At 49.1% G+C, this 27,687-nt stretch overlaps 1 protein-coding gene across 1 annotated transcript in view; it reads left to right on the top strand.

Moving 5' to 3' along the window:
• LOC8043889 (signal recognition particle receptor subunit alpha) overlaps positions 1-27,687 on the top strand; it is a 56,693-nt gene that overhangs the window by 12,471 nt on the left and 16,535 nt on the right. Inside the window, exons 4-10 of the mRNA XM_029976765.3 lie at positions 484-658; positions 5,334-5,466; positions 12,680-12,839; positions 15,361-15,479; positions 21,357-21,466; positions 21,818-22,077; positions 22,558-22,771. Of these exons, the coding sequence (XP_029832625.2) occupies positions 484-658; positions 5,334-5,466; positions 12,680-12,839; positions 15,361-15,479; positions 21,357-21,466; positions 21,818-22,077; positions 22,558-22,771 (1,171 nt within the window). The remainder of the gene's footprint in view (positions 1-483; positions 659-5,333; positions 5,467-12,679; positions 12,840-15,360; positions 15,480-21,356; positions 21,467-21,817; positions 22,078-22,557; positions 22,772-27,687) is intronic.

The following is a 27,687-nucleotide window of genomic DNA, read 5'->3' as shown; positions in this document are numbered from 1 at the left end:
ATGTTGGCAGTACGGGTGGGTGGCGTGGTGCAGATTTATCACCAGTCGACGAGTGCAAGCACTGCATATAAACATGTTGACAGGGGATAACTTCGCGATGCAAAAATGTTTGAAATGCTTCGAGATCATTTGCCTGTTCTTTGACGTTCGCTGTCTTTCTTGGGTTTAACAGGCCTAGAAAACCCAGTGAGCCGAGTCTGGCGAGGTTTATAGAGTGGTATTAATAAAGCAGCTGTCTCTTCACGCTGTGCATACTTCATATCATTTTTATGCGAAACGCTTGATATTCCTGTTGCAGATGACAAGGCTTGGCGAAATTCTTGTGAGTCAGTACGGTGTAGGTTTCGCACATTCGCGAAGTCTCGGTTTCTCTAAATTGTGTCGCATTGAAAAGATGCATCGTGTGAATAAGCCTTTAGGTCGTGAAAAGTTGCCTGATCTCTTGCGAGCCGAGGACACTGAAAGCCCCCATTTTCCTTGAAGGTGCTCCACGACGCTGAGGAACATGGAAGGGTCGTTGCGGCGCAGCAGAAGAAGATGCGGACGTTCGAGGAATCGTTGAAGTCGAAGAAGACGGTGGCGTCGATGATCATAGACAACAAGAAGGACGCAAAGCCGGCCGTCAAGGCCAAGGAGGCAGCTAAGAAGAAACCCGAAGGTACTGGTGTCCCGTCCCCTGCAGTTTCCGTGCACCTAAATATGTTTGCGCCATTCAGTAAACATGATTCTTTTTTTAAGTTGCTTATAAATAGATTGATTCCTATAGCCTGTTTGTTTATGCCACCACTGCCGCGATGCGTCGAGGGCAGTTTAGTCTTTCTACACGTGAGACAACTTTGCCGGAGCTTTGTGTGTGCCGAGCACAAGGTGGCACAAGTTGTCACGTGCACTGTGGCCTGCCTTGTGTGAACTAAACTTACGACGGCGTCACGCACGTGCTGAATGCCTGGTGGGACGGGTTTGTTGTAGGGTAACTTCCTTAAACTTTCATTCTGGTCAGTTGCCTGGTTGCTTCAAAGGCATGCATGTTTTAAAAAGAAGCAAGTAAGTCTTTGTGTAGATGTTAAATATTTTTCAACTTGGTAATAAGTCTCCTCAAGCTCTTGTACAATTAAGAAGATGTGAACTATCTTCTGCAGTCAATGAATATGTGTTAACCCTTTGGTGGTCGAGCTAGCTTTTTTCCCTAAGAGGTGTGTCCCTGTGATCAGGTTTTGTTTCCAGAGGAATAGTATGAAAAAAATTACTTAAAGGTAACAGTGCAAAAGATAACGCACACTCATACTACACGCAGACCGTCAAAGAGGAACCTCTGACATTGCACTGACTTCCAACCCTGGGTCGTATTTTCGTCCCTTTTCGACACTGTGCGTGTGGTCCGAGTATGCGAGTTATTTTTTGCGGTGATCGACGTTTTCCAAGCGGCGTCATGAAATGAAATTTAGGTTGGAGAAATATGTTGTGCTATCTCGTCTGTAGTGAAAGAACTGTAGTTTTGGTTTCAGCGTAGGTTTGAGCTCTATCGCGAGCTGGTCGGCTGTCAAAAATAGTCCTTGGAATGGTGGTTGCACTTGTCTGATATGGCCATCAGCTTGCATCAGTCTTTGTAACAAAGATGGCAATATTTACATATTTCAAATGTATCGTGGCATATTTTTTAGGCCTCAAAAGCTACGGGACATTCTAAATGATGTTATAGACGTCGTTTAAGAGATGGTTGTCGGTAAGCATCACTGTAATTTCCGATGCTGTCGCGGAGCCGGCGTGCACGTTTTATGTACCCAACAAGGTGGACAGAAATGATAAATATGAAGGAACTGCAATTAAGGCTAGGACAAAATCAGGGTAGAACACAAAGACAGCATTCTGCTGGGGATGTAAGGTGTACTGTCTGTGTTTCATCAATACAAGCATTCCTTCATTGAAAAGCACACATGTTGCGGAGGTCAACTCTTTGACGAACCGAAAAAAGACGTCAGAGTGCACTAACTTTCAGAAGTAATAACCGTGGGTGTGGGGCACATTTTGTATATTCAGAATTTTTCTTTTTTTGCCGTTTAATTTGACATAGCTGTAGAAGTTTCGGCGTTTATATGCCTTCTGCATGTACATTGTATTTCAAAAAATAAAATAATCAAATCTGTTTTCCTCATTATGTTAACCTCACTTTCTTTTGAAAGAACAGCTAATTGGCCACATTTTGATGTGCCATTAGCTCCATATGCAAATCGGTTCAGAAAATTAAAGCGTTTTTACAAATCCTTTGACAAGAAATGCTACTTTTCCTGTGGGGAGGACAGAGTTAAGGTTCCAGGTGTTTTTATGGCTCATTGTTATTAATATTTTGCTTCCAAACTCGCCGAACAATCATTTCCTCTCCCTTCTTACTGCCATCATTCCAGAATATTATGGAAATTTTTACGGGTAGCTAAAAAGAGTTCTTAAAAGAATTCCTTCTAGCTATTGATACTTTTATAGAAGTCAGCGCAATGATACTGGTTTGTCGTAGTGCACCCTAAGCCGGTCATTGCCGTCGACAAAAAGTGGTGAATTGACGGGGTAGCGATTCTTTCCGTTTCAAGATGCTGCACAATATTTCCAAAGGACAGAAGGTGGCACTCTTACCTGTGCCGTGCAGCTAACATCTCTTTGTGAATACTTCACAGGTGCCTCGTCATTTTTTTTAATGTTAATTTCTTCTCACTCCCAAAGAGAGAAGCAACCTTGGGGTCAGTTCAGGGGCGGCTGTGTTCTGGATGAGCACAAAATAAAGTTGTAGATAGAGTTGTTTTTTTTTCTTTCTGGGAAGCTTAGGGCAGCTCCCCTTCGGGTTTTTTTTTAAGTTTCCCCGACTTTCGTAAAACCGGTTTGGGGGTTATCCTTCGGAGTTCGTTGGTGCCAAGATCACGAAACCCTGGCTGTAGGTTCCAATAGCACCCCAATGGTTCGCCTTGAGGCACTCAAATCCCCTCGATGCCCCTAGGTGGGGTCCAATGTCGGCATTGCTGAAACCTCGTTTTTTTTTCAGGTGGATCACTATGAGGCCAGTAACCCCAGTTTTAAGCCGTTGCCTGTGGAGCATCCTTTAAACCTGCAAAGTGTCTCGCTGCAAAAGTGCCTCGAATGTGGGGACTTCTCGACAAACTTTGGCTAGGCTAGGGACCCTCGAGGCCAAAGACTTGAGAACCGCTCGGGCAGTTCGGCCTTTTCTGTTCGAGTGATTGGGTTCACACTCTGGAATGCCGAGCCGGCGACTGGCCAAATTCGGAACGTTCTTGGGCTAGAATTGAGGATGAATGCGAGCGGGAGCCAGACGCAACGCATACTCCGTCCCGCGACTCATACTGAGCTTTGGTAAAAACGGAGGGTGATCACCCTGCGTTGTTCAGTTTTTTCATATTTTGTTGTACTCAATATTTCTCTTGGAAACAGAAGTTTAAGGGGACACACCCTCTAGGAGGCTGAACTTTTGAACCCTTAGCTTAAAATTAATGAAAGTTAAAGTAGGCTGACGGTCATGCTAGAGGTTGCATAACAAAATTTCAGCTCTGTCGGTTAAATGGGAAGTAAGTTAGAGCAGCTTCTATCAGCAACAAGCTTATATTGTTTAGTCAATCTATCATAGGAAAACTATCACAATATTTAAGATTTTTATTCGTTAGATATGTAGTAGAATGTCTAGGGGGTGGGGCTAGTGAAAATTTTTTTGTCAAAAGTCATTTATTTTTATAAATTTTATCTTCTGCAAAATTGATAAGCTTTTTGGTCTTCTGTGTCTTCCACGAAAATGCCAACGTTATTTTTATAAGACATCCATAAAGTGACAAAACAATTCCATAGCCTCATTCCTTATTAAATTTCAGTCAGCAAAAGTGAAGACCGAGCCTTCCCTGTATTGCCATTATCAAATAATAAATTGACTAAAATGGAATTATAATCAAAAAGTGGAACGGAGAGAAATGCGTTCAAATTGCTCCCACCCCTACCTTTTCTTTAGCTTTGGTGGACAGAAAATAATTGATAAAAAATTAACTGTGCAGTGTAAACTAATTGAACTTTCTGGGAATAGTCTATAGATGTTGGTAGATCTAAATATGTCATTTTTCAAAATCAACTTTTTTTGCAGAAATTTGTTTTTCTGGGGGGGGCTCTGCAAGGACCTTTTTATTGGTTTTTAATTTTCACCGAACCTGAGCGCACTGAACGTAGTAATTAATGAAACTTTTCTTTTCTCGAATTTCGCTTTTTATTTTAAAAGTTATAGGCATATTAAAATCACAAGAACGAGCAAAAAATAACCTCCTTCATGATGTCCTTGGTTGCTTGAGTGGCCGTGAACTAGACGGGGGTAGTGCGCTCAGCGAGCGGTCATGGCTGCCGCACTCCGTGTCGACGGCCCGAGAGGGCGCTACTGAAGCATGCTTTGGCTAGGCTGTATGAAGCGGGCAGCCAGGGTGGCTTGTATTGCATTTGCTCCGCGATTAAACACTAATTCGGCATGGCCACAAATGACAGCAAACACGCGGTAAAGATCAGTTCAGGATGGGAGCCACTTCGCACTGCCATACCGCCAAAAGGTCAGACAGCAAGCCAAAGCTGCTCGCCAAAGGCTTTGGGAACGCTCGGAACCGGTCGGATCCTCCAGTCTGTACGACCGCAGCGCCACCGCGTACATCCGGGACCTTTCTATGCTCGCCGTCCGGTGGCGCCTAATCCGACTACACCTTTCTAATATGCGCCGCCTTTTCCACCATTTGGTGGCGGCAGGTATGTCGACGGGTCATTTCTTGTTTCCGTACTTTATAAACTGCATTTGTTTCTTTTCTGGTCTAAAATAGCGAACAAAAACTACTTTTATAAATAATTGAAACGGTTCGCGCCACTTATATTTTGTATTTTGACAAAAAAGAAGCTTTTAGCGGCTCTGACCAGTAGTAAGCCCAGGACCTAAGACATCACATATCGTGCGCTTTCGGCACCGTGGGTTGCCCCCTTAGGTAAAGGAGGTTTCCGCGTCGTCTGGTTAAAATATGACGCACTGATATTTAGTTACTCTTTTTGTGCCCGCTGGCTTGCCCGAACCCTGAGGGACATGGAAACAGCAAAAAAGGTAGACGTTTAAATATGATTGCAGGGCCCCTTTAAGAAAATAGGGGAGCAAACAGGTGCAGTCAAACACACAGATGTGTCTACTGTCTTTTGATCACTGTCCTACGCTTTTTTTTTCAGGTTGTACTTTTTCTAGGCATTATTGGTATGTTTCTGCCTCACTGTATGGGCTCCTCTTCTGCATTTGTGTAATTTCTGTTTGTCTTCCTGTCTGGGGTGGGCAGTGAAGAAAGAGCCGGCACCGGCTGGGGTCCTCACGAACGGTGACAGCTGCGGAGATCTGAACGACGATGCCATCATGAAGAACAGGCAGAAGCTGTTTGAGAAGCTACAGGGCAAGAAGAAGACGGAGAAAAGGTGCGCCTCTTCATTCTTTTTTATTCTCCGTTGTTAGTCAGGTTCACTTCAGGCACAAATACGGTCAAACCCGGACATATTGAAATGAAAGGGTGTTCGAAAAATTGATATCACAATGTACCAAAAGGTGGTAATACAGGCCCCAATTTAAACTCTAGCTTGCACCTCTATTGAGCTCGATATCGTGACAAACAACAACTTGTCGATTGCGCATCCGAGAACCGCTAAATCAACCAACGCTCGACGACGGAAACCATTTAGCAGATAATAGACTCACGACACGATCAAACCCAGATCGACAACAAAGATTTATGTCGGAGAAAAAGTAACGCGGAGCTTGGCTCGCTTCTCGTTCTGGGCCGTAAAGTTCACCGCGCCATTCTCTGTCTCGTCGAAGCTGTGAACTACGAACGATGCCTGAACGCTTTCACGGTCTTTATGTCGTCGTCGACAGAGTCCAACATTAAACATTGATGTGTCATCCGGGGAATAACAAGCAAAGGATGACTCCACACGGGGTTGCACTAGACGAACACATGCCGTGTCGACAAGGTTGGTGGAAACTGACGGGCAGTGGACACGACACGCTCTGTAAAACTGGGGAAAAACTGGATGTTTTGACTCTTGAATGATAATTCTAAATGTCCCAATTTGGCTTGACGGGACTCTATCGTGTTATGCCTAGGACCGCTCGAAAGTCATGCCTGGAGCAGTTGGCACAAGTCAGACTTGCAACAGCCTCCAAAATGAGTCTGAGGGTGAAAGACGGAGAGCGGAGGAGGGTGATAGAAAGATGGCTTTCCACAGGCTTAGTTGGCAACAAAAAACCAACAAAAAATTTACTGCTTTTTTTTTTGGTTGCCTTGGGGGCTTCAAGGCAAGGTGCCGGCCTACGGATCCTCAGGTGGCGTGTTCGAATCCCATTTGAGATGCCCGCAATCTGATGGAGGCCTTTATGCGGAGCGCAAGTTTGTCTGGTTTTTTTGCAGGGGTTGTGGTGACGTCAGTACGCCAAGTTCTGATTGGCTCTGATTGAAAGACAGTGGGTAGACATCAAAGCAAGCTGCATTGAGGTCTACCCACTATCCTAAGGGCAGAACCAGTCGGAGCTTGGTGTTCGGACGCAGGGGCGGATCCAGAACTCCGTTTTGGGGCGGGCCGAAAATTTGTAAGGATACTATTCTCCCATACTTTTGAGTCCACCCGTGTCTAATTGCCCTTCGACAAGGGGGGAGGGTGGGGGTTGACTTTGTTTGGGGGGGGGGGGGGGGGGGGGAAGGGTGGCCGCCCCTGTCGCCCCCCCCCCCCCCCCCCTTGGATCTGTTTCTGTTCAGACGTCACCACAATTCCTGCGGAAAGAAGCAGACGAACTTGCGCTCCGTGTTGCGGAGAAGGCGCCATGTAACCGAGCTGTTGGTTCCATGTCAAAAGATCCGTGGGTGGTTGAAATTGATCCTCAGTCCTCCGCTGGGGCTTGCCAGATGCTCGTCGTTGGCTTGGCAACTAAAGCCCCCAAATTTGATTTGATTGACTACATTTTTTGTTAGAATTATAAATGACTGCATATAGAGATGGCTGGATGTTAAGGCAACTTTTTGCCACACTTGATTACTAATTTTTCACACTTTTTGTTTGTTGATAAGACTTTTGTGTTTTTGGTGCTTGTGATTGCAATTTTCTCGAAGATCACAGCTGACACCTTTCGAGTTGCAGCAAATTCTAGATTAAAATATTGACTTTGTGGCGACGTCGGTGTAGTCGTAGCCACATGCCAAGGCGGTTTCTCAGACGAGAAGAAGCCGACACGAGATGGAAGCGGCAAGCACTATCGGGAATCAGATATCTCTCCCCGGCCTGCCTCCCTTTGAGAAACAAAGAGAGCCGCCAGGACGGAGAGACGCGTTGCGAGGAGGACCGGAAAGGAGGATATCGTCGGGGAAGAGAAAGAAGAAAGGGACCCCGACGAGTCGATCCCAGATGCTGTCCGTCCGGCACAGGTGTGGGGACCACGATCGGTCCTCCCGTTCAAGTTGAAAATAAAATATTGTTAGAGTTTACAAGCACATTGTCCTCGTCCTTTCTCTCCGCTTGGGGACGACCTGAACTCTACAGTGGTGACCCGGTTTTGCAAAACAACCTTACGCAACAGCCTCAAGCCCCGTCATGCCGGACACTGACCCCACGCCATCCGGCAGCATCTCGGCAGTCGCCCTCAAGCTGTCTGCCTTCTGGCCCGCGGACCCGCAGCTGTGGTTCGTCCAGGTTGAGTCGCAATTTGCGACTCGGATCACAGCGGACATGACAAAATTCCACCACGTCGTATCCAGCCTATCCCCAGCCATCGCCACGGAGGTGCGAGACCTGCTGATCACACCGCCAGCAGAAGACGCCTACAACACATTAAAGGCACAGCTCATTCGCCGGACCAGCGCCTCGGAAGAAAAGCGTCTCCAGCAGTTGCTCACTGCCGAGGAACTGGGCGACCGGACGCTTACGCAGCTGCTGCGTCGAATGGAGCAGCTCCTCGGGGACAAGGCGTCTACCATCGACGCCTCGCTCCTCCGCGAGCTATTCCTGCAGCGGCTACCAAGCAACGTGCGGATGGTGCTCGCATCGGCAGGTGACATCGGCCTTGCCAAGATTGCTGAGCTCGCGGACAAAATCATGGAGGTCGCGGCGCCATCACCCAACATCTCAGCAGTCCATGCCCGCGGCATTCCGGACGAGGTACGTGAACTTCGAGCTGAAGTCTCTCGCCTCGCTGACATGGTGGCGCAAATGCAACCTCTCCGCGGCCGCAGCACGTCACGCGGACGCCCTCGACGACAATCTCGCTCATCGTCCCGTGCGGACTCCGGCGACTGTTGGTACCATCAACGGTTTGGTGCTTCAGCTCGCAAGTGCGAGCCTCCATGCTCGAAGTCGGAAAACGCCAGGGCAGAGCACTAACGGTGGCAAGTGCTCCCGCCGCTCAGGACAGCCGCCGATCATTGTTTTTTGTGGCGGACCGCACCACTGGCGTACGTTTCCTCGTGGACACCGGAGCAGAAGTTAGTGTCGTCCCTGCAAGCGCACAAGATCGCCAGCACCCCAGTACGTCGCAGCTCCGGGCCGTCAACAACACGGTCATCCCGACGTACGGTGAGCAGTCACTGACTCTCGACCTCGGACTACGGCGGACTTTCCGTTGGGTGTTTGTATGTGCGGCTATCCCGCACGCCATTATCGGAGCTGACTTCCTGACGCGCTTCGGGCTACTGGTGGACCTCAAGGGGAGACGTCTTCGAAACGAAGCGACAAGTCTTACCATACAAGGCATCCTGTCGTCCCTGCAATCCATCAGCCCCACGTTCGCGGTACCGGCTGAGGAGTCGCCGTACGCCAAGCTGCTCGCCGAGTTCCCGGAGCTGACGCGTGTTGGACCCGACGAGCGCCCCATCAAACACACCGTGACGCACCACATCGAGACGTCAGGCGCTCCGGTTCACGCGCGTCCACGCCGACTGCCACCGGACAAGCTACGTGCCGCCAAGCAACAGTTCGAGCACATGCTGGAGCTGGGAATCGTCCGCCAGTCGGAGAGCTCCTGGTCCTCGCCCCTCCACATGGTCCCCAAGTCCACACCCGGGGACTGGCGCCCGTGTGGAGACTACAGAGCCCTCAACCGGATCACATCCGAAGACCGGTACCCGATCCCGCATATTCATGATTTTACAGCATCGCTTGACGGCAGTACCATCTTCTCCAAGATAGACCTGGTACGTGCATACCACCAAATACCGGTCGAGCCCTCGGACATTTCGAAGACAGCAGTAACAACGCCCTTCGGTCTCTTCGAGTTCGTGCATATGCCGTTCGGACTAAAAAACGCCGCACAGACGTTCCAGCGCTTCATAGATCAGGTGTTGCGGGGCCTCCCATACTGTTACGCCTACATTGACGACATCCTTGTGGCAAGCCAATCTGCCGACGAACACCTCGGACACCTCCGAACCCTCTTTACTCGCCTCGCCGAGTACGGAATTGTCATCAATGTGGGCAAGTGCGTGTTTGGCAGGCCGGAACTCGACTTCCTGGGACACACGGTGAACTCTTTCGGAATCCGCCCACTCAACAGCAAGGTCCAGGCCATCCAAGAGTTCCCAAAACCGACAACAAAGAAACAACTCCGAGAGTTCCTTGGCATGATAAACTTTTATCGCCGATTTCTCCCGGGCTGTGCCGAGAAGCTGCAGCCGCTGCACCGGATGCTCTCAGGCGCGAGTAGCTCCACTGCAGAGGTAACTTGGGACGAGTGCACTACATCGGCATTCGACTGCGCCCGACAGCTCCTCGCCACCAGCACCATGCTTACGCACCCCAAGGAAGCCGCCCCACTTTCCGTAGTCACCGACGCTTCGGACAACGCCGTCGGTGCAGTGCTTCAGCAGAAAGTCAACGGACAGTGGCAACCGCTCTCCTTTTTCTCCCGGAAGTTAACACCCACTGAACGGCGGTACAGCACCTTCGGTCGCGAACTACTCGGTGTTTACCTGTCTTTACGACACTTCAGGCACTTCATAGAAGGTCGCACATTCTTTGTGCTGACCGATCACAAGCCCCTCGTCCACGCTTTCCAGTCTCTGAGATCGGATGGCGGCAGTCATTCCCAGAGAGAGCTGCGGCAGATGTCCTCCGTCTCGGAATTCACATCCGACATCCGTCATATCCACGGCGCAGACAACGTCGTTGCGGATGCTCTCTCGCGAATAGGCGCCTGCACCGTCGACTCACTAGCCGCCATCGACTTCGAGAGATTGGCAGAGGTACAACGCGAGGATGCACAACTGCGCGACCTCCAAACAACACCCGGCAAGCTCGTTTTCCGCGCGGTTCCCCTTCCTTTGTGTCCTGTCAACCTCATCTGCGACACATCGACGGGATACCCGCGCCCATACGTGCCTCAGCAGTTTCGTCGCCAGATTTTCGACTCGCTTCATGGACTTTCTCATCCCGGTATCAAGACCACACAACATCTTCTAACATCCCGGTTTCTGTGGCCCAGTATTAACAAGGACGTACGCCAGTGGGCCCGCACCTGTTTGCAGTGTCAACGCTCCAAGATTCAGCGCCACACTGTAACACCACTGGGAAAGTTTGACCAACCTGACGCGCGGTTCAACAACATCCACATAGATATTGTGGGACCGCTGCCACCATCCCAGGGACAGGCGTACCTGCTGACGTGCATCGATCGTTTCACCCGCTGGCCGGAAGCGATCCCGCTGCCCGACATCACCGCGGACACAGTGGCACGCGCTTTCGTCGCGCAGTGGATTTCGAGATTCGGCACGCCCTCGACAGTCACCACAGACCGAGGCCGCCAGTTTGAGTCCAATCTCTTCTCCAGCCTCATGAAGCTGCTGGGGTCGAGAAGGATTCGAACGGCCGCCTACCATCCCGCCAGCAACGGCATGGTGGAGCGCTTCCACCGTCAGCTCAAAGCCGCCCTCAAGGCCCATCAGCGCCAAGACTGGATGGAGGTGCTGCCACTCGTTGTGCTCGGACTGCGCACAGCACTAAAAACTGACATTGGCTGCAGCGTCGCGGAGCTGGTCTATGGAACAACCCTTCGACTCCCGGGCGAATTTTTCGAGGCCGTGCCGGCCGCTAATTGTCCCGACCCCACAAGCTACGCCAACCAACTCCAAGAGGCCATGACGCAACTCCGCGCCACATCACCGCGTCAAAACCACGGCCCGTCTTCCTTCGTAAGCAGTGAATTGGCGACCTGCACGCATGTTTTTCTACGAAATGACACCGTGCGGAAGCCCCTTCAGGCGCCATACGACGGGCCGTACAAGGTGCTGCGGCGAGGATCAAAGAATATGACACTTGCAATCCGCGGACGCCAGGAAGTTGTTGTGTTGGACCGCGTGAAACCGGCCTATCTTGATAGCGCCCCATCTGCCACGCCGGCTCCTGTTACACCCCCGCCGGAAAGAACATCGCCCTCATCAGACGCTCTCCCTCCTGCCGACAGCTCGTGCGCTGGCGCTCCGCAGGTAAGGCCAGACAGCTGAACACGTTCCGGCCGCCGCGTCTGGCCAGCACGACTTGGCATCACAGACCATTCGACACCGAACGCTCCCCTCCTCCGTTCACCCCACAAGACGCCCCACGGGCCCTAACGGCACTCAAACGCTCGCCCGCTCACTGGGGGGGAGTACTGTGGCGACGTCGGTGTAGTCGTAGCCACATGCCAAGGCGGTTTCTCAGACGAGAAGAAGCCGACACGAGATGGAAGCGGCAAGCACTATCGGGAATCAGATATCTCTCCCTGGCCTGCCTCCCTTTGAGAAACAAAGAGAGCCGCCAGGACGGAGAGACGCGTTGCGAGGAGGACCGGAAAGGAGGATATCGTCGGGGAAGAGAAAGAAGAAAGGGACCCCGACGAGTCGATCCCAGATGCTGTCCGTCCGGCACAGGTGTGGGGACCACGATCGGTCCTCCAGTTCAAGTTGCAAATAAAGTATAGTTAGAGTTTAAAAGCACATTCTCCTCGTCCTTTCTCTCCGCTTTGGGACGACCTGAACTCTACAACTTCAAACATGGAGTCCTTCGTGTCATTGTCATTTTGTGACTCCATTGGCACAGTACTTAAGAAGAGTTCCCTATGTTCTATTTTTTTGCAAGCTTAATATTTAGTTACATGAACTAGACATTAAGGTTTGTGATTTCCAATGTTTATTTTGCACATGGGGAAGTGGCCACTGTCTCACCAAGATGAGAAAAGGTGTGTACTGGTGTCCGGTGTGTAAGAGTAGGGTATTTATAATTTCTGAGGAGGTTGCACGAAAAAAATGGATAGGAGACCACAAAAGCGAGTAGAAATGCAGTAGTCTTGTATGCAGGAAATCTGATATTCTTTATTTGGTTGCTCGAGCTTTCTCAATCGTATATTCTTAGTAAGGCACAGATATGACATCCAGCTTGTACACTTAGCAGTACTTGCATACAAGACTTCTGGGGTAAAGTAAATATGAATGTTGAACAGTCCGTAGTCTCTTCCATGCCCATCCATGTACACCCATATGACAGAACAATAACCGAAGTACAGTGATGTTTTTTTTATAAACACCAAAAACCACAAGCGTTACTTTTGCCTGCTTGACCGTGACAAGGAGCCTTCCATGTTTTCATGGCCGTCATTTAAACGAGCGGCCGGGTGCAGCTGCAAGAGTCCCACCGCGACCAAGGACAAGTCCAAGAAGCCGAGGATCTGGGAGCACGGAGGCAAGTCGTCGGACCTCAAGACGCTGGACTACAGTGAGGGCTTGTCCCAGGACGGCGATGACCCCGGCCGCTCCGAGGAGTTGCTGACGGCCGAGTCGGTCAGTTCTTACCTCAGTAAAGTACGGTACAGTGCGAGAGGTAAATGCGACGGGCAAGATACGCACGGGGGTCTCAGTATGCGTCCATCTTTAGCGTGCATGTTTTTCTGCCTCGGGGCTTTGTCAGAACGGAGCCAGCTCGATTGTCTTGACACCAATCTGCATTCTGACGGAAGCCGACTCAAATTTCGTGCCCATCCGAATCATGGCTTCGGACGGATGCGGAGGGTAGTGGAGGTAGCCGCCTACCAAACCCTCGCACCGTCAATTAAATATGCATGCATGCATGTGTCAACACGTCGTGAATCGCCCCACCGGACATTCTTCCATCTCTGCATTCTCTGTCGTAAGAAGAGGTGGGAGAGGACGCCGAGGCAGTGGAAGACCCAATCGTGTGCGCCAGCAAATTTCGAACGTGAGCATTGGCTGTGTTTTTTTACATGCGATGGTTTGGTCGATAAATTGAAATGCTGCCGCAGATTGTTCCAGGTATCATTCGTTACCCTAGCGGTCTACTGTCAGGCTGTCTGTTAGCTTGGGAAACTAGCATTCAATAAGGAACTTTGTCATTAACGAAAAGGGGAGATAACTACCGTAACATCCCAGGTCATCGTCCACCCCCTGCCGTCTAAAATTCATTAAAAAAAAAGGGTGGGCTATGTCTCTATGGGTAAGCACAAAAATATAGAAAAAGCAAAAAAATGAAAAGCCCATTTCTTTGTACGTGCCTGGCGTGCCTGCACAAGAGATACATTAAACTCAAAACATAAATTAGTTTCATGCGCTGGGGAAGCGGGAAAGCCAGCGATTGTGTTGGCAAATACTTTGGCGTCGAGCCAAGTTGGCCGCCTTGTCATTTGAAAGATCTTGTGCAACTTTCTTGTTTGGCAGATACATGCGTGTGTCCATGTATGGCGTGCTATTAACACAAGCTGAGGCGGCGGCGTTGCTGTGCGGCGTGGACGGTACCACGAACACAAAGCTCGAAATAGGATGCTCTACAAACGCCTGTGTGCAGCATTTTAGCAAATCTTTATTTACCCGTTGGCTTTGTCTTAAACGTTGCACAAACTTACAACCGTGGTCACGACATTCCGGGAGGAGGAGCGTCCTTACTTTGGCAGAAACATACTTTGACCTGGGTTACTGCTCTTGGTGTCTTTCCTACCTTTTTTTTTTCTTCAAACAAAATTTTTTGTAAGCAAAACAAAGTTTTACTTTGTTATATTCATCGTTTTTTTTTTCACACACATCTACTACGACTTTGGGATCACGGAAATCTGGGACAAAATGGGTAAACAGAAACAAGTGTTTTTGCCTCCTTCGTTTTACTTAGTAACGGACGTCCTCCTACCGCAAGGTCCGCGTCCACACCATTGATGAATGTTTGCGGATCGTGGAATCCACATTGGGGTATTTGTAGTTGTGGACTATCACTTTGTGTTTTTTAGAATTCGATATTCGTCCAAAAAGTCGGGTGGGCGATGACTTGGGGATGGGCGATGACTCTGAACATTATGGTATGTACTATTTTTGTTCATTTGTGTCCGTATCATAAACTCGCAGCACCTGGCAGACTTGCAAAAGGTCGAAAAAATCTTTGCAAGTCGCCACAATACTTGCTCCTGTAATCATGTGCTGAAATCTGGGGATATGTTCATTTCATGTGTACATTCCTCTTTCATGCACTGCATCTCCTAGAATGCCCTTGCGAGAAGTCCGCTAAAATAAGCACTATTTATTTTAGCGAACCTTCGTGACTTATTTTGAGATGAGCCTAGAGAAATCTTTTAAGCATTGAAAAGGTAGCTGAAAGGGCGTGCGTATGAGACAGATACTTAATACATCGCTAAATGGCCTTGCAATTTCTCTTCCAATTTTTTCTAGGTGTCAAAACAGTAGCTGAAAAAGTGTGCGTATGAGGCAGATTCTTAATACTTTGCTGAATGGCCTTGCAATTTTTCTTTCAAATTTTCCTCTTCTGAATTGCTAGGTGTTGACCACAGTACCTACTAACCTCTTACCTTAATATCTCGAGAGGTAGCAACCCATCTAAAATCGAAAGCAAATTGGATGAAAATAAGGAGCAAATTTAACTTTTGGTATGTGATGAAAGAAAAAAAAGTAAATATTTCTAGTTTTTTATTTTGTGACCTGCGAAACTTGTGATCGCAGAAAGGAGCAACGACCCAAAGTCGACTATCATTCCCAGACAGCAATGTTTGTTTATCTCATGCCACGGCTAAGTTGCACCATTTCTGCTGAGGTCACCATTGGCCAGGGCCCTGCCATCAGTAGAAGTGGGCCATCTTTCGGTGTTTTTGAAAAAATAGCATATTGTGCAAAAAATATGGGTGGCTTATCTTTCGGGGGTGGCGGGCATCTGTCACGATAATACGGTAGGCATTCTTTAACTTTTTTTTTCACCGAATACTGATGGCGCACTAATTTGGCCGAACGTGCATTGGCAACACGAGAGAGGAAGGAGGTGTTGAGGCGTGCCCTCCGACTGGCGTTGCAGCGATCGTGGGTCGGCAAGGTCGGAGGGGAGATCAAGGACATGGAGTACTCGGAAAGCGAGGAAGAGACGGACGAAGACGAAGAGGAGCCGACCAATGCCAAGCAGCAGTCGAGCAAGAGGTAGGTGGTTGCTGATACCCTCAAAATAGCCCGAGTCGCAACTTGCATGTGGCACAGACCGCTTACCACGTATACTGCAAGAGCCGCAAAAACGTCCGCCATTGTAGTCTCTGGCAATGTGAAGATGGCAGTTGTCCCGCTTCCAGCACGAGCCATCTACCTTCCACAACGCCTGGACATCTCATGCTCCTTGAGCATGCGCGTGCACGGTTGAGGAGCAAAGCATGGCCGAGGGCAGTGGTTCTTAACCATTTATGTTCCGCGGACCCCTTTTGGATCGGCGGAGATGATGGGGGGCCCCGTTTGTGGTGAGGGGAAGGGAAAGGTATGGGTTAATTGTGGTAGTGATTTAGTTAGATGATACCGTCGAGCTCGGATATATTGAATTCAAAGGGAATCATAAAATAGTTTTATATCAATAATATGATATACAAAAATATGGTAAATTAAGCTAAAGTTAAATTTCCTGGCGTCTCTGCTAATACCAAAGGTCGTGACAGACGGGAGCTTACCAAATAGAGCATCCAAGAGCTGCTAAATACAGTAGAACATAGTTGGCGGAGACCAGCTGCGGAGACCGCAAACGGAGATCGCAAACACCGCCTTGGTATTGAATGCCCTCCCCTGCCCATGACGGTCCGGACGAGCATTGTACCAGTGTGCTGTCGTGCATCGCTGCTGCGAGATGCACATTAAAGGCCCCCAGGCTAGCAGTTGTGCTGCACTGGCTAATTTTCTCATCTACATGTAGTAGAGACACCAGATGCTTATTTGGGCTGACTAACTTCCTGCTGTCTAAACGAATACATGACACAGTGATTCTGCCAATGCCGTTTGGTGGTTACTTTTTATTTGTCTTGCCTCGTGAAGGAAACTCTATTTGTCAGTGGCATCGGAAAGTCGGCCCCTATCGACCACGACGGCCATTGCAAAATGAGCCTGTGCAAGGTGGTGTGGCAAGAACTCTGTCGACGGGAACGTTTCACTTTCCAAGAAAATCTCAATTACTAGCAATGTTTGGTCTCCAATGCACCCGTGTTTTATTACATTTAGACTCAGGTTAGCGGCATTCTTGAGCCACATTTCTGTGGAAGGTACGGTTCGCAAGTTTTCATGATCACCAATGCACACCTTTTTTTATGTTCACTTGCAGTTTGTCGGTCATTTCAAGTTCTCACAACACGTGGATATCTATAACTTAAGTAAAGAAATTGTCCAATTCAACGTTCTGAGCAAGCCCTGCCACATACCGTATTTATACGATTGTAAAACGACTCGTTTGTAAATCAACTCCGCGACATTGCTCATAAAAAAAATTGGGAGGCGAATTTTACGGCGAACACGTGAGAATGGCAGGGTATCTCTTTCGAAAGCCCAGCATCTAGCCCATGATCGATGCCTTCTGGCATGCTTTAGCTGCGCATGCATGCTCAAGGCACATGATATGCTCCGGCGTTATCGAAACTAGAAAGCTCACGTTGGAGGAGGGACAACTGAAGCTGCTCTTTGTCCATAATGGAATAAAACGGCACAAAGATACAAAAAGAAAGAGACAAACCAGACAGGACAGAGTGCGTGATTGGCGAGAGGGCAAGGTAGCCATGTTTATAGAATGTCTTTCTTTTAGGGGTGTGCGAATACTCGAATATACGAATTCGAATCGAATAGAAAGTTCCCGAACAATTCGATTCGCGAATCGAATTCCTAGTATTTGGTTCCTCGAATATTCAATATATTCGGCCAAAGACGCGCGGTGGGCGCGGAGCAAACAAAAAAGCAATTTTTTTTTCCTGATGTAAGCGCCGTGATGTTAGACAGACCATGCGAGAAACACCTCTTGGTCCGACCATTCCACAAAAATCTAACGCACAGGTTAGAAAACAGAAAAGTAACGAACGCCACAAACTTTATAACACGAAGATTTACTCACGATCATGACACAATCTACCCTTGAATCACGACTGAAACATCCCGCTTGCGCCGCTTCCAGAGAGGAATTGTTAGGAAGCCGGAATTCCGCGCCAAGCCTAATTCTTTTCACGAGTAAAACTCCTCGTTTCAAATTGAAGCGCCGATGTAAAACACACTTGCCGCACTCGCAGAAATCGGCTACTGCACCACTGCACGATCACAGAAAGAAAACCAACGTTACCATGCCGGCGAAACCAACCGAGTTATCGTAGTCGTTCTTTTGGAACCGCGAATTCTGATTGGGATTCCGAATCAGAACGACAACTCGGTTGGTTTCGCCGACGTGGTAACGTTGGTTTTCTTTCTGTGGTCGTGCAGTGGTGCAGTAGCCGATTTCTGCGAGTGCGGCAAGAGTGTTTTACATCGGCGCTTCAATTTGAAACGAGGGGCCACTGATGAGATCAGTGCGAGGGGCTTTACTCGTGAAAAGAATTAGGCTTGGCGCGGAAGAAACGGAACGGAAAAATAATGTGCCTAGATTTGAGAGGGTTTCCAACCGCTCGATAGCCGCGTTTGAATTACGAACTGCGAGAAGGCGCCAAAAAGACGAAATCGTCGGTCGGGTTCGGGCAGGCAGGGCAGGCGTCGCCGCTCTTCTGTTTGTTCGCCTTCTTTCCACGCGACAACACAACACATGCGCATTCACGATCAACCTGCGATGGAGCAGTCTCTGTGGTTTCGGTTTCGGTTGCTCCCTCTTTTAAATCAAGGCTCTCTAAAACAGGATAGATAAACGAAAAAATGGATGCGTAGCGGCAGTTGGACGGTGACTTGCGCCACCTAACCACGTTTTTTTTTCTTACTTTAGACTATATTGTTTAAGCCAGTTTACCTCGTTGCTGTTTACTCAGATTTAACACCTGTCTATTTATTTATGTGAAATCAAATCCCAGGTGCCATTTTCTTTCCTTAAAATGGAGACCAACTATCGCAAAATGCCAATTTTCTGAGATATACAAATATTTAAAAAAAAGAAGTTGCGGTGTTAGGTTGTGTTTTTAAAGAGAAAAAAAAGGCATGCATGGCTGAAACTTTTTTTTTTTTTTTTTGTGAAGTTTAGGGTAGATAGATTATGTTTGCACCATAAAATTGGATCTTTAGTGCCCAACGTTCAACAGCAACTGCTTTTTTTTTTTTTTCACCGAAACTTTTGTACATTTTGGCTTTTGTTTTGTACAGGACGTATATTCTGCACCAGGCGCATACTCTGCACATATAATAATCGCATTCTCAGCACACTTTGAAAAATTCCTACGAATAAAATCGCTATTCGATTCGATATTCGTTTTTTTTTTTTCTTGATTCGATTCGGTATTCGATTCGAAAGCTACTATTCGGTATTCGCACACCCCTACTTTCTTTTTCTCTACGTAACAGTTGAGTTTTGTAAAGTACACTCAAATCCTCACTGTACCATCTGGTTTTGGTACTATCACCATAGGTGCACACCAGTCCGTTGGCTTATCCACAGGAGATATAACTCGGATAGATTTCATCCGCTGCAGTTCTTTTTTGGTTTGCTGGTACAACGGTATGGGAACACGGCGTGGAGAACTCACAGCAAAGGGAGTTGCTTCGTCTTGGAATTGCACGTGGTAGGCGTCCTTGATGTGGCCTAATCCTTTGAAGAGAGCTGGGAACTCCTTTGTCACATTAAGCTGCGAGCTCCTTTGCGTTGGTCTGTTCTTTGAGGCAAGGCCGTCTACAAAAGAGGCAAAGCTCTCTCCTGTCTGGTTTGTCTCTTCCTTTTTGTATGTTTGTACTGTTTTATTCCATTATGTACAACGATTACCAACTAGCCCAGCTTTCAACCTTATTACAGTATAGACCACTTACAACGTAACCGCTTATAGTGCAGGACCGGGTATAACGCGGCTTTTCTAAACCACCGGTTCGCCTCCCATAGAACTCCATGTAATTACATACCGCTTAAAATGCGGGCTCGCGAAGGGAAATACCGGTTATAGTGCGGTTTCTGCAACAGCCCGGCGACCGCGCCGACTGACCGGCGCAGCGAGCACGCTTCCCTGTGCGACACTAGATAACGGCGCCAGCCTGGCGAGCCACAAGCGACACTCGCGGTCGCGGGCCGGCTGCTTCTATCCACAAACATGGCGTCGGTTGTGATCGTCGACGTAGACGGCGTGGTGGAAGCTCATCGTTCCGTGTAAAAGCGCTATCCTTGACTGTGAATTTTCGTTGCGTGCGTCACTATGATAACCCAGCACGTACTAGAAGGGAAGATCCACCTACTCGTGCGGCGATGTCGTGGCGGCACTCTCAAGACAGCAGAAACGCCCGTGTCGTCGTGTTTGTTTACTTCGACTACAGTGGTGATTTCTAAGCGTTTGTGTTTTCGAACATCGCCCGGGTTTCTTATTTGGAGCAGTTCATGCCTGTACTCAAGTTGAAGGTATTACTGGCGCGTACCGTATAAAGGATGCAAATTTTCACGCGTTTTCATCACTGGAGAAAAGTGATTAGGGTTAGCAATCCTGAACGTTCGCAACGTCCGTCTGCAACCCGCGACGCCGTTATAAGGCTGCGCTAGGCAAAAGTCGCTCATTTCAAAATGTGTGACACAATTGAGAGAGAAGTGTACCGGTCTGGTGAAATAAAGACTTTCCTCAAACTAAGCTTTATTTTTCATAAATTCTTTTACAAACGTAAGTTGTCTGGTGGCATGTGTTTTGGCCTGAAAAATTTATGTTTTGGTTATAGCGCGGTACCGCTTATAGTGCCGATTTTCGCGAGTTTCGCAACATATGTTATATGCGGTCTACACTGGACTGCCCCCTGTTGTTCTCACTGTGTCTGTGACTAGATGCTACAATTCGTCTGCACTGGTGATGTAAGTCCCGTTGTCATCACTGCTACGTTCTCAAAGCACGTCGGTGGTGTTGTCTAACAAAATTTTGCACTTCGCAAATGACAGCATCAGCCGCCGCATCTTCCGCTCCTGCTTGGTAATCGCGTTGCACGCCAGGGGTAAGGACTGATTGCTGTGCAGTTTTGCGGCGTACCATTGCAAGCCTGACCTCCCAACTCCGGACGGCATCCTCACCTATCGAGACTTTGGCCCACGGAAGCCTTCTCGTTTTCTGTCACAGTTAAGATCCCATGCCATTGCATACTGGAGGAACACCCACTTTGACTAATCGAACTTGCATCCAGCAGTGCAGTCGTTGGTTGCTTCTGGATAAAGGACTGCAGTAAAGGAGCACCGAAAACCTAAACTGCACGGATCACGTGTGTCAATACAAAAAAGCGTGGTTGGCACTCCAGCATGAACTCGACACTCGATCGAACAACTAGTGACCGTGAATCGTGTGAAAAACTGCGAAAAGAAGCCGCGGGGAGTGAGGCTGTTCCAGCAGCCTTCGGGGTGGCTTTTACAAGGAGTACTGCCACCCTCAAGAGTCGGGCACGCCGTGCGCCGTTCACCGCTGTACATTTGGGCGAAATTGTTAATAGCTGTCAATAATACTCGTTTGTGCAAACTAAAAAAAGAACCTGTAAAATGGGCGCACAGATTGGTGCAAGGCTACAGGTACAACTAGCTGAGCTCGTAACAACTCGAGGTGTTCTTGATACCGTGATTGTTTCGTTTTCGTCGGTGGTGGAATGCTTTGGTTTGATTGTAAGTCTACCCCCCCCCCCCCCCCCCTTTCAGATTTTCGAAAATTAAAAAATGGGTCAACCTACATTCGTTTAAATACGGCACTTATTACAGCAGAGTCCAAGCAGCGTTCGACAGTTACGAGGGATTTGATCAGGGCTTTAGGTTTTCCTCTGGGTGTTTCTCACCCTCGTTGAAACCAAAATTAAAAAATCCACGGTTGATGAAAGCACAAATTATGTGTGTACTCTTTTTTGACAACTCTTCTATAAAATGATCTCTTTCAGAGGCAAGGCTGGCGGCATGTTCAGCATGTTCCGGGGCCTGGTTGGTTCCAAAAGCATTGCTGCAGAGGACATGGTACCTGTCTTGGAGAAGCTGAGGGACCACCTCATCAGTGAGACACTCTCCTTGTTCGACACTTGTCAGTGCCCGGGTCGGGGTCGTGCATAGTGCCGAATTAAGCTCACTTAAATCGTGTTTAGGCTGGAGAAGCATTTTATCGTGGGGTTTAGTCTATACTTTTACCCGAGATTCTCAAAGGGTTGTTTCGACCGCTCGAAACTGGGAATAATTCGAATTGCCCGGGCTTGCCACGTTCGGGCCCATGCGTTAGATGACGCCAGTGCCGAGTTTGCTGAGGTCGGCATAGTTTCCGGTGCCGAATTTGTGTCAGACAAGCACTGCGCTGTACTTGCAAACGGGCCTCAACTCCCACTTCCGCCGTCCCGCCGCCCCTCTGCCGCAGCCAAGAACGTGGCGACGGACGTGGCTCAGAAGCTGTGCGACTCGGTGGCGGCCAAGCTGGAGGGCAAGGTGCTGGGCACCTTTGGCCGGGTGGCGTCCACAGTCAAGGCCACGTTGCACGAGTCCCTGGTGCAGCTGCTGTCCCCCCGGCGCCGCATCAACATCCTCCGAGACGTGCTCGAGTCGCAGCGCGCGCAGAGGCCCTACGTCATGACCTTCTGCGGAGTCAACGGCGTCGGAAAGTCCACCAACCTCGCCAAGGTGGGCTGTGACGCGACGTCGGGCACCTCAATGCGGTCGGCGACGCGTTTGAGTGACAAGCTCTGCGGAACCAAACGCATTTGTTTGCTTTCTGCAGTTGGCCGCTTTCTGCAGTTGCTAGCCGCTTTCTGCAGTTGCTAGCCGCTTTCTGCAGTTGGCAGCCGCTTTCTGCAGTTGGCAGCCGCTTTCTGCAGTTGGTAGTCGCTTTCTGCAGGCACGGTAAACATGTGCCCGCGACGGATCGTGTTATCTTATTTTTGCGTGTTTTTTTTGTGAGTTATCTTATTTTTGTACATATAATAAGCAAGCAGACATATCGAAGTGATTTCAGATTCCCGTTGACTTTGTTGTAACCGGTCTTGACAGATATAGCGTGGCTTTCTTACCTTTATTGTTTCTTTTTCCCGAGAAACCTAGTTTTGAGGTTGGCTTAGTCTCAAGAAAAAAACTGTTTTGACGGGCTCGCTCCCCCTGGCGCAGATCTGCTTCTGGCTGGTGGAGAACAACTGCCGCGTGCTGATTGCAGCCTGCGACACGTTCCGGGCAGGCGCCGTGGAGCAGCTGCGGACGCACATGCGGCACCTGAACGCCCTGCACCCGCCTGAGAAGCACTCTGGCAAGCAGATGGTGCAGCTGTACGAGAAGGGCTATGGCAAGGACGCCGCCGGCATTGCCATGGAGGCCATCAACTACGGTAGGCTGCGCTGCGGCATGCCCGGAACGAATCTTAGACTATGCGCACTTCGTTTCGCTTTGCAATGAGCTGCAAAGGATGCCACAAACCTTCTTAGCCGGTGGTTCTGAAGGAATTGGATCTTACAAAACACCTTCGTGCCTTGAATGACGGCAGAGAAGCCCTCCTGTTCTTGGTATCGATGGGGTAAAGCAGTGCGGAATTTGAGAGATACTGTAAACAATACTGCGGATGGGTGGAGATAGCTTTCACCCATAGTTAGGCATCAATGGGTGGCTCATATCTGCTAAAGCGGGATTTAATCTGAATATACACACCTAGAAGCTCCTCTCATTTACACTACTCTCAGTTTGATGTAATCTCAACATACACCTCTTAATTCGAAGGAATTTCACTACACTCCTTTCAGTCCGAGGGAATTTTCAATACATTCCCCTCAGGGGCTCATCTCACTCCTCTCAGTTACTCGTTTCAGTTCGACAGAATTTCACTACACTCCTTTCAGTCTGAGAAAAGTTTCAATACGCTTTCCTCAGGGGCTCATCTCGCTCCTCTCAGTTACGCTGTTCTCAGTTCTAGGGAATTTCAATACACTCCTTTCAGTCTGAGGGAATTTTCAATACACTTTTCTCAGGGGCTCATCTCACTCCTCTCAGTTACTCTTCTCAGTTTGAGGAAATTTCACTACACTCCTTTCAGTCCGAGAAAAGTTTCAATACGCTTTCCTCAGGGGCTCATGTCACACCTCTCAGTTACGCTGTTCTCAGTTCGGGGGAATTTCAATACACTCCTGTCAGTCTGAGGGAATTTTCAATACACTCCCCTCAGGGGCTCATGTCACTCCTCTCAGTTACGCTGTTCTCAGTTCGGGGGAATTTCAATACACTCCTGTCAGTCTGAGGGAATTTTCAATACACTCCCCTCAGGGGCTCATGTCACTCCTCTCATACATTCTTCTCAGTTCTAGGGAATTTCAATACACTCCTTTCAGTCTGAGGGAAGTTTCAATACACTCAGGGGCTCATCTCACTCCTCTCAGTTACTCTTCTCAGTTTGAGGAAATTTCACTACACTCCTTTCAGTCCGGGGGAAGTTTCAATGCGCTTTCTTCAGGGGCTCATCTCACTCTTCTCAGTTACGCTGTTCTCAGTTCGAGGGAATTTCAATACACTCCTTTCAGTCTGAGGGAATTTTCAATACACTCCCCTCTGGGGCTCATGTCACTCCTCTCAGTTACATTCTTCTCAGTTCTAGGGAATTTCAATACACTCCTTTCAGTCTGAGGAATTTTCAATACACTTTACTCAGGGGCTCATCTCACTCCTCTCAGTTACTCTTCTCAGTTTGAGGAAATTTCACTACACTCCTTTCAGTCTGAGAAAAGTTTCAATACGCTTTCCTCAGGGGCTCATCTCGCTCCTCTCAGTTACGCTGTTCTCAGTTCTAGGGAATTTCAATACACTCCTTTCAGTCTGAGGGAATTTTCAATACACTTTTCTCAGGGGCTCATCTCACTCCTCTCAGTTACTCTTCTCAGTTTGAGGAAATTTCACTACACTCCTTTCAGTCCGAGAAAAGTTTCAATACGCTTTCCTCAGGGGCTCATGTCACACCTCTCAGTTACGCTGTTCTCAGTTCGGGGGAATTTCAATACACTCCTGTCAGTCTGAGGGAATTTTCAATACACTCCCCTCAGGGGCTCATGTCACTCCTCTCAGTTACGCTGTTCTCAGTTCGGGGGAATTTCAATACACTCCTGTCAGTCTGAGGGAATTTTCAATACACTCCCCTCAGGGGCTCATGTCACTCCTCTCATACACTCTTCTCAGTTCTAGGGAATTTCAATACAGTCCTGTCAATCTGAGGGAATTTTCAATACACTCCCCTCAGGGGCTCATGTCACTCCTCTCAGTTACACTCTTCTCAGTTCTAGGGAATTTCAATACACTCCTTTCAGTCTGAGGGAATTTTCAATACACTTTTCTCAGGGGCTCATCTCACTCCTCTCAGTTTGAGGAAATTTCACTACACTCCTTTCAGTCCGGGGGAATTTTCAATGCGCTTTCTTCAGGGGCTCATCTCACTCTTCTCAGTTACGCTGTTCTCAGTTCTAGGTAATTTCAATACACTCCTTTCAGTCTGAGGGAATTTTCTATACACTCCCCTCTGGGGCTCATGTCACTCCTCTCAGTTACACTCTTCTCAGTTCTAGGGAATTTCAATACACTCCTTTCAGTCTGAGGGAATTTTCATTACACTCCCCTCTGGGGCTCATGTCACTCCTCTCAGTTATACTCTTCTCAGTTTGAGGGAATTTCAATACACTCCTTTCAGTCTGAGGGAGTTTTCTATACACTCCTCTGAGAGGCTCATCTCACTCTTCTCAGTTAAGGGGGGATACAACCCCGAAATTCCATTTTTTTTCGAAAAAATGCATTTTTAAAAAATATTATATTTGGGTTCACTATATTCTGGAGCATAGTTTCAGAAAGTTTCATTTATAAATACGCAGTATTTATTTCGCAAAAAATTATTTTCGACAAGCTCGCGGCCGCGCGGGCTGCGCGCGGCGATCCGCCGTGCGAGCAGAACAGCGAAGTTCGGCATTTTCAAATTAGGCCTACTCCGCGCTCGTTCGACGCAGCCGAGGTATCTTACCCTCGTTGGAAGCGCCGTTTCTTCTAGTTTCTGCCCATAGAAGCTTGCTACATTGGAGGCTATCTGTGGCCCGGGAGAACCCCGTACAAACAAGCCGAAAAAACGTGGGAACTGTGATACCAGCAATCCCATTGGTTGCGACCCGAAACGGGGCTCATGATTGGCCGCCTTCGGTGACGTAGCTCCTTGTTCGCCTGATACGCGCGCTTTCGGCTGCTTCTTTCGCTTCTGATCGTATCGCTACTTCGCCGCTGTTTAGATTCGTTTTCCCTTTTTGTTCCCGGTAGCTTTGTTCCCGGTAGTTTTTCTGCCGAGGAACGCCTGCCTCCAAGGTTAGCACTCGCAGTAGCTTTGGCCGGCGTTCTCGATGGCGAAAACCGAGGGGTCGATCAGCGGTACTCCACGGAAAGGACGGGGACCCGTCTCCGCCGGCACCATCGTCGCCGTCTCCGCCGCCGCCGTCACCATCACCATCTTCAAGCTCAAGTGCGGCTTTGCGGACATTGGAGCCTACAGCTTCATCTCCGAATGCTCATCGGCTTCCTGTCTCCTCCGAATCGGATGTGCTGACCACGTTCGAGAAGAAGCTCAGCCTGCTCGATTTTGACGCGGGGACTACGGACGACCCTGAGCCGACAGACGCTCCCGTTGAAAAGCCGCTGGACGGCTATCGGCTCCTCAGTGTGTCGGCCGTGCAAACTCTTGTTGCGGCTTTGCTCTGCCCCAAGTGCCACGGAGAACTGCTGAGCTTGCGAGAAGAAGGAATTGGCGTCAACCTTCAGTTCGTTGTTAGCTGCTCGACTTGCGGAGACATCGTCACGACACCGCATTCACCGTCAATTGGCAAGTCTCGACAGAACGAACTCGCGGTGCGTCTCGGCGTCGTTGGAAGAGACTGTGGCATCAGTTTTACGAAGCTCACGAATCTTTTCGGGGGCCTCAACGCTCCGCCCCCGATGCACGTCAAGTCGTACCAGAAGATCGCGGCGAAAGTACACGATGCGGCGATGCAAGCGGCGAGTGACGCAATGAGGGACGCTGCGCAAGCCGTGAGGGGCGCGCAACCGACCGGGAACCCGAGCGCCGGCAGCGATCGTTTAGATGTCTGCATCAGCTACGATGGCACGTGGCATAAACGTGGCCATACATCGCACTTCGGAGTTGGCGTTGCTATCGAACTGGAGACCGGCTTGGTGCTTGACTTTTCGGTCCAGAGCAAGTATTGCCACGGGTGCGAGTTGGGCCCCAATGAAGACGACGAACACTTCGAGGAGTGGGCAGAAACCCACAAGGCAACTTGCCAGAAGAACTACGAGGGATCGTCCAATGCAATGGAGGTACAGGCGGCTGCAACCATCTTCAGCCGGTCTATTGAGCTACACAATATGCAGTACGTCACTGTTTTGTGCGACGGCGACAGCAAGGCCTTCACGCATGTGTCCAGCCTTGACCTGTACGACAAGGACATCCACAAGGAGGATTGCATCAATCACGTAGCAAAGAGGATGTATGCAGGTCTGGAGAAACTCAAGAAAACAAAAAAAGGACTGGGAGGAAAAGGGAAGCTGACCAACGTAGTGATGAAAAAGCTGACGAACTACTATGCTTGCGCTTTGAAGGACAACGCGCCTGATGGCGTGAAGATGCAGCGAGCCATCTTTGCCAGCCTGTTCCACACGTACTCCACAGACGAGGAGCCCCGTCACGTGGGCTGTCCAGATGGCGAGGATTCGTGGTGCCATTATAACCGCCACAAGGCCCTTGAAGCAGCAGGGAAGCCTTCGACACCACGGCCACACAGACCAGCATTCTCCAAAGACGTTGCAAGAGAGCTTGTTCCAGTGTACAACCGGCTGTCGCGAAAGGAGTTGCTCCTCCGATGCTCCCGCATGATGACACAAAATGCGAACGAGTCTTTCAACGCCCTTATTTGGAAGCGATGCCCCAAGACGGAGTTCGCCTCCTTGCGAACTGTCGAGACAGCTGTCGCCCTAGCTGTCCTCGAGTTCAACCTTGGACCTAAAGGTTTCGAAAGGACGCTCCAAAAGATGGGCATCACCCCAGGAAGCCACCAGGAGAAGCATGCCCACAAGGTGACTCTGGGGAAGATCGTGAAGGCACAGGACTCATCAAAGCTCGCACACAAAAGACGGAAGCTGGAGGCTATTGCCAGGGAGCAACAGAGCCTGGAGGTCGAAGGTGCCACCTATGTCCCAGGCGGATTTTGAGAACAAGCCGCAAGCTGCTGCCAGCAAGCA

Source organism: Ixodes scapularis, unplaced genomic scaffold, assembly GCF_016920785.2.
Source record: "Ixodes scapularis isolate PalLabHiFi unplaced genomic scaffold, ASM1692078v2 PGA_scaffold0__279_contigs__length_252992795, whole genome shotgun sequence".
In the NCBI taxonomy this organism is placed as follows: domain Eukaryota; kingdom Metazoa; phylum Arthropoda; class Arachnida; order Ixodida; family Ixodidae; genus Ixodes; species Ixodes scapularis.
This window is presented reverse-complemented; position numbering and strand designations above follow the sequence as displayed.